This window comes from Ixodes scapularis, unplaced genomic scaffold (assembly GCF_016920785.2).
Source record: "Ixodes scapularis isolate PalLabHiFi unplaced genomic scaffold, ASM1692078v2 PGA_scaffold2__306_contigs__length_199485367, whole genome shotgun sequence".
NCBI classification, from domain to species: domain Eukaryota; kingdom Metazoa; phylum Arthropoda; class Arachnida; order Ixodida; family Ixodidae; genus Ixodes; species Ixodes scapularis.
This window is the reverse complement of record NW_024609857.1, coordinates 35236443-35244014: the sequence shown is the minus strand read 5'-3', so window position 1 is coordinate 35244014 and position 7572 is coordinate 35236443. Positions and strand designations below refer to the sequence as shown.

The window sequence follows — 7572 nt, the reverse complement described above, 5'->3', positions numbered from 1 at the left end:
TATCCCGAAACAGGAAATACTTTCTCTTTCCCTCAAAACGAAAGAGCCTTTATCTTCGAGGGTATCTCGCGGACATTTCCCGTAACGCGACGACCCGAAGGCGAAGAGCACAGGCAGCGGCGGGACCGGCGTTGTGGCGACGTGCGGAGTTGTCACGACTGTGAGCGACGAGGCCATGGATACCGACGAAGGCCGATGACAGGGCCGCGGTAACAGCCATGGCATCCGCCCAGGGACCTCCCAAGATGGATGACTTGCTCCAGAAGCTACGCCGGAGCATTGTAAGTGAGCCGTGCCGCCTGTGGCGCCTTTTCGTTTGTTCTCGTTCACAGCTTCCGATCAGGTTATTGTTGCACGCTTGTTGTTGTTGTTGTTGTTTTGTCAGAGGTTATTGGGAGTGAGATATTTTTGTTTTGGGTCGTTTTCTTTTTGTATACAGAAGCAAGTCGTGCCGCTCCCATGGGTATAGAAGCTTGCAGGGTGCAACACGGTTAGCACGAACCCACAATCCCTGAATATTTCCGGGATATATGTTTTTTCCAAGTCTGGTGCTTGTAGTTCTGAAGTACTGAAGCAGTGAAATATGTTCATTGGAAGCACCAACTTAAGTAGTGCGATTTAAGGTGCGAAATTAAAGGTTGTGAGTAAAATATGACTTAAAGGGATACTGAACCGAAATTCGGATTTCGCAAAGTAAGGCTGCAGAAGTGCTGAACAGGGCGCTACGAACTCCAAAACATCACTCGTACATCGATATTTCAAACGGACGGCCGTACTTTTGGAAAAGAAGGGCGCGATCAAGCGAGTTCTTTGACGTAACTGTCCTCCGGGAGAATTTGAGAATGAGGAGATGCGGCCTCGCTTCTCTCCTCCTCGCTTCGGTTCACCAGCTTGACGGGACGCAGCGAGGAGGAGAGTGAATAGGAATCGTGACGTGCCTTGTCTCGTCGGCCTCGTCGGCCGGGTTCAATCGCGCACTTGTTTTCCAAAAAATACGGCGATCCGTTAGATATATCGCCGTATGAGTGATATTTTTTGGTTTTGCAGCTTCCCGTCTATCCGCCCGGCCTTGTTTAGCGAGCTCGAAATTTCGATTCAGTATCCCTTTAAATTCCCCAGTCACGCTGCTCATACGTATTACAAAAGACAGTCTGCATACATGATAATAGAAGTACCTGCGGGCACGCGCGTTTCAAGCTTGTTCAAGCTTGTTCAAGCAGTTCGTGCATACGTATTTTTCGCATATATGTGCAGCCCGTTTTTGGATGACCAACGTTACAGGACCGCCACACAAGGAAGCAGTACTCCCCAGAGAATGTCCGAAGACTGTATTTTCTTATGTATTAGCAGTGCACCCTCGGCTTTCGTGAAGACGTCATGCTCGCGCTAACTGTGCCGCGCATTGGTCTGCGGATCGTTTGGATACGCCGAAAGGTTCCGGTTTTATGCCGGAATATTACTGAAAGATAGAACGGAACTTCTACATTGGGGCTACAATGAATGTTTTTTTGTTTTTTTTCAAGAAGTGTTCCACGCATGCGCCGGCCCTCCTCTCGCAAATGTGGAAACTCGAACTATGCTGTTGGCGAAGGGGAACGGAGTCGCGCTATCTCTCCCCTTAGCGCAACTCCCCTTGCGGACGCCGATGGCTCTTGGACGCCCATCGCAGGAATGTGTATCGTAGCGTGTACCGTAATTCTGTGTACTTTGTATAAATGCGGAGCGCAAGTTCGTCTGCTTCTCTTGCGCAGGGGTTGCGACGATGCCAGAACGCCAAGCTCTTATTGACTGAAGGAAAAATAAAGGGTAGACCTTAAGGCATCTTTCATTGAGGTCTACCCACTCTTCTTCCAATCAAAGCCAATCAGTCCTCGGCGTCGCTCTGACGTCACCGCAACTCCTGCGCAAGAAGCAGACGACTTGTTCTACGCATCTGCGGCGACTCTCGTCGAGCTTCAATATTTATTTATTTATTTATTTGAAAATGCTGCAGGCCTTTCTCAGGCCCTGGCAGGTTGCAGGCACCAATACACAATAGTACCATATACAACACTAAAAAAAAAAAAAAAAAGTAATACATACATACGTAACGACGGAGAACATAGTACATTGAAAATTCCATCGAGCAATGACACAAAAATTAGACACTTACAGTTTTGATAGAAATACAATGCTTCATCAGATTACATTCAACGAATGCCGATACAAAAAAAAAATGAATTTTTAGGATATCCTAGATGTTAAAATCAATGACATTTCGGCTATAAGATTTCCTAAAAGTGCTTAGTCAAGCCATTTACGAACGACTGCGTTTCGCAAATTTAAATTATTTCCTAATTTGTTCGCCGCTAGGGGCGGGTCGGAGATCCACCAGAAAGGACGTCATGCCTGGGTCTTTCTCTTCTAGGTGGTATTGGCTCACGTGTACACAACATTTATCGGCTCGCATCGGTCGCCTGCGAAATTATTCCCAAACACGCACCGATGTAACGGTAACTTACTCTACTACAAAATTCTGTTACGGAATAACTTGGAAGAACAAGAAGTGTATACGGCAAACCTGACCCAACCCCAGAGTATCGGAACAAGGCACGGGAGAGCGTATAGACCTTTTTATTTCAGTAGTTGCCTCACCGGCGGATAGAGGGTGCTGATGCACTCAGCGCCATTAGGTTGCTTCAATTTGGTTGGTTTCGGATTCAACGTGAACGCGGCTATGTTGCTGTTTTACGTTCTTTTTGCGTAATTTTGTGATACGACTATTTTCCTTGTAGCACACAACCAATGAAACAGTGGTATTGAGCCACTTTGAGGAAGACGAGGTGTATTTGAGCCTAAATCACGGGCTTTTTTTTACCAACTCTTTTGATATATCTGATTATGGTCGGTTGCGAAACGCCTGACTGATGTACAGGGCAGATTATCATCGTCCACGGCCGTGCCCGATGACCACCAGTTTCCAGGAAAACAAACTAATGAAGAGACTAACACGTGAATATAAAGAATCATATCGACAGGTTGATTAGCAATCTGCCGAATCAGCCAGAACAGATGAACTCGCGAGTTTACTACTCACTGTTTGGTTTTTGTGGGCACCCAACCTTTAGTGAACTTCGCAAACTAAAAACGTATCGTGTATTGACGCAGATAATTGATATAAACAAGTAGTGTCGTCTCAGCCTCTTTTTCTTTTTTTTTTTAATTCAGTACTTGAGCATGTTTTGACAGGCCGAGTAGGAAATTTTTTTATATTATCAACCCTGCTAAAGTACTCACAAGCAGCATTTTGCGATATTGATCCTTGGGAATAGATTATTTTTATATGAACATTTGCTTACTCAAGATACGATATAAGTGGCAGGCCCGTCAAACTAAATTTGACATTTGTCTTCCGTAAAATTGTCCAAATAAAATAAAGGCTGCAGGAGGAGAAATACCTCGAAAAGTTTGGCTGAATTCTAGCGCTAGGCAACACTTCACAGACCTCTTTGAACAAATATTTCTTTGTTTGAACAGACTCGCTTGTAAATTTCGGCGTCGCCAGCCACCAAAAGTAAAGCTCTATTCGCCATCAACAATCTTGGACTAAAGTAATTGTTATGCAAACGGCTTCTTTTTTTCTCTATTTTTTCCCGTTAAATATTGCGGATGTTAGATACTAACAAAAATTAAAACAGCGTACGCAAAAAAAAACAAAAAAAAAACGTCGTCTTTATTGCGCATATTCCAAACCCAAACCGCGTTTTGGATTAGCAAATAGAAACGACGTTATTTCTTTGTGCACGCTATTCCAAACCTCGCTACGGTTGTCGTGGCAGTTTCTTACGCGGAAAGCCCCAACTGGTTATCTAAATATAATCAATAAATCATTTAAATGACTGTCGAAATGGGAGCGAGCACAATATACAATTTCTTAAACTTCATAAGTAAACCGACCAACCGAACGACTACGTCGCGAAAAAAGATTGAGAACCTCATACAGATATGTAGGTGTGCTATTATGAACAAACAAATCACCTGATGTTGACGTAGCAGTACTTCTAGCCTCAGATAAAATACAAGTTAAACGTTCGTTGTCTATCTCCTCCGCGAGTTTCCTCAGATAATCAAAAGAAATAGATTTAGATATATTATAAATACAAAGAACGATACTTTCAGGAAGTACAGGTAGTCTCCTTGCGCTGACTATTCTTGACGCCTTCCGATCCTAAATACACGATATAAATATGCGCGCTTCTTACTGAGAATGTTCCACCACTATTAGTAAACAGACCTCAGTTGTCATAAGGACCTTTGAACCCTCGTGATGTCTTAGTCGTCGAGTAGATGTATCGGGCTACAGTTTCCGAAGTCAGGCAAGAAAGCGCGGCGAAACGCGACGAAAAACACGATTACAACCAATACAACGCATCCGCCAAGGCGCGGAGGGGAGAGCGGAGCAGCAACTTGAAGCAACCTAATGGCTGCCGCGTCACGTAATTCCAAGATGTCAGCGCCCGTGCGGAGGAGGATGAAAAGGTCTATACCGCCAGAGTGCACCCCTTCCACGGAGAGCCGTCACGTGCTTCGCTCCGTCACTCTGATTGGCTCACAGCTTGGCCGTAGCTATCTTCCTTTGCCGAGTGCTGCTTGGACAGAGTCTACACCAGGGTGTAAGATAGACAGGTGGAGAAACGAGAGCCAAATGAGTGACCGCACTGTGACCCCCTCGGTTTTCTCTTTTTCTGTGGCGCCATCTATGGCGAGCACCGTGAACTCTCACTCCGGGTGGGCGACCGATGGCGACCGGCTAAACTGACGGAGATTGTTTTTTTGTGGATTTTTAATGAAATGAAGCAACCTAATGGCTGCCGCGTCACGTAATTCCAAGATGGCAGCGCCCGTGCGGAGGAGGATGAAAAGGCCAGAGGGGCCAGAGTGCACCCCTTCCACGGAGAGCCGTCACGTGCTTCGCTCCGTCACTCTGATTGGCTCACAGCTTGGCCGTAGCTATCTTCCTTTGCCGAGTGCTGCTTAGACAGAGTCTACACTCCGTTTCAATTTTTAACGGACCACAGCTGACGCTATTCGCGACTCGAGCTAACTATAGGGGGCGCGCTGGTCAGACAAAATGGCGGACGAAAGAGGTCGTTTTCGTCGTTCAACACGCGGACCACCATAAATTGTTTTGCACTGCAGGGTAGAATCGGTGTTACATATGAAAGCAAAGCGATTTTTCGACGGTAAGAACCTTCTTCTAGTCAGTGCGTAGGAATGACACGGCGGAAGCATAAAAATAATTCCTGGAAACGATGTTTGTTTCTATGCTGCCTACGAGATCCAAGCCGCGATAGCAGACGACAGAGTCGAAACGACCGCTTCTCTTGAGCTTCTCGGCGTTGCCGCTACGCGGCATCGATTTCGCTGGAGTCGCCGCCAATACAAGCCGTCGCAGCTTATCCAATGCCGTGTGTCACGCTGCCTTCGGGCAGGACGCCTAGTCACGCGATGCATTCACGGCGCTGGATTGGCTGGAATGACTCGTAGCGTCCACTGCGGTCCATCGTATAGGATGAAACCGTACTTCACACACGTCTCGGAAAAGCAGGAGAGAGAAACGCCGCCGCAATTAAGTTGTGGCACTATGTGTACACGCGCTAAGGAGATGTGAAACAGCTTTTGCGCGCACAGTGCATACTCCGTGCTGCGTTCTGCCCCGGGGAGAGAAGGGTGGAGCCCTGCTCCTTTGAGGCGGTTTCCCCGCAGCACTGGCGTACGGGGTCGGATTAAAAGTGCGCATTCCTCGCTGTCCGGCGCGGCGACCCAGCATTCGGACGGACGGAGTTCGGCTACGCGTTGTCGTAAAAAAGCGCGCCGGAATTGCCCCTCGTAAAGAGCAGGAATTTCGTGCCCGGGTCTAATGACAGACATAAACCGAGTCACACGAGGCGCATCTCTCCTCGTCCCGCTGTGATGGGGGACTCGCCCGTCGCTATACGGCGACGTCCGCGCGCTGTGACGTTGCAGCGGGCGCAAACAGGTCCTCTTCGGGTTCACTCGGTACCACCTAGAGGGTAGAAAGGCCTGCGCATGACGTCATTTTTTGTGGATCTCCCGACTCGCCCCAAGCAGCAAACACGCTATCAATCGACGAGAGACGCCGCAAAGTGGCAGACGCGTCGCGACACGCATGGCGGTGGTGCCGGCGCAAGTGCCAAATTGTTCCACTATTTATGACGTTTGGGTGAGAAGGGCGCGGGACTTGTCTTCTAGGTTCACCTCAGCGAGAGCTTGAGGAAAGGCCGCGTCCGTCAAGGCTCGCGGGTAGAGAAGCACCGATTTTGCCGCGACCACTTTGCGAATTGTACTAGGAACGGCTTTATTAGAGCACCCGCGGCGCCAGGGAACGTAAGATATAACTTACCCGACGAAATGCGACGAGAGCTGAAGACTCTTTCGGTGGGTTCTACTGTCTTTGAGTGCGCAGAATTAATTTCAACTATTTTTATTTTTTACGCTGAATTCGATGACAATGTGCTGTTAACGTAGTAACGCGAGGAATACTGAATGCCGTCAGGCATCTGGTATAGCACGCGCAAGAATATAAAGCGAAAACCTAAACAGATGCTTCCGGAAAGCGCAAAGTGAAAGGGAAATGTGACATAACTAGAGAGAGAGAGAAAGAGAAAGAGACATTGATTTGTCAATCAATAATTCAGGTCGCGAATATTCCAAACACGGATGTTTCCCTAAAGTGGCGGAGTAAACTTTCAGTGAGGAATCAAACCTTCACGATAAGAATGTTTCGCCTTTGTACTTACAACTGCATAGAAAAAAAAGGGGGGCTAGTTTGAAAATCCAGTGCCGAGATGATGGATAAGGGACGGCAAGCAGGGGAGAGCCTTTGGACGATGACATCACTGGGCTACCTGAAGACATTTTCCAGAAGGTATTCGCTGTTGTTACCATTAAAACATGCGCTCGACGTCCGCTTCGTGCAGGCCGCATCCATGTAACGATTCCCACGCTCGTAGGCCTACACTCTCTTAACGAGAATGCAAAGGCACGCATATACAAACGTTCGAGAGCATATTGGAGTGCGGAGGAATGCTCAGGTTGATCACGACCTCGGAGCTATTTCCGTTGCACGCCGACCTCTCCAGATCGACCTGCCTCTGGAAGAGACGTGCATCTCTGGACGCCACTGGTGAACGCATTCTCCTTCGCCGGAAGCCCCACAATTAACCAGAATTCCAGTCTATCAACTTGGCGGAGTGCACTCGCTGCCCCGCACGTTGTAGATCCGTCCCCTCCCCCCATGCGAGCGTTCCAACGTGTTGTCTTCCATCTTGTTCAAAGCTGTGGGGGCCATCCCTTCGGTGGTGCCAATTGCGTTCTTTTTTTTCGTTTTCTTCTTCGCTCTATATTGTTTCATTGTGTAGTTCCAAGGAATGTCGTTGTAACCATAAAAAGAAATATTTACTAGGGATGCTGAGCTCGCTTATGGACTTGCATGGGTTATTAACGATGCTATTTTCTGGTTTTCATTTTTTCTTCTTCTTAAAGCTGGTGTTGCTTAAGTAAACAATAAAG

General features: G+C 47.5%; 1 protein-coding gene across 1 annotated transcript in view; it reads left to right on the top strand.

The window, feature by feature from the left end:
* The first annotated feature begins 220 nt into the window (after positions 1-220).
* Positions 221-7572, top strand: part of LOC120838123 (AF4/FMR2 family member lilli) — a 171148-nt gene continuing 163796 nt past the window's right edge. The window contains exon 1 of the mRNA XM_042291800.1: positions 221-281. Within this exon, the coding sequence (XP_042147734.1) occupies positions 246-281 (36 nt within the window). The 5' untranslated portion in view covers positions 221-245. The remainder of the gene's footprint in view (positions 282-7572) is intronic.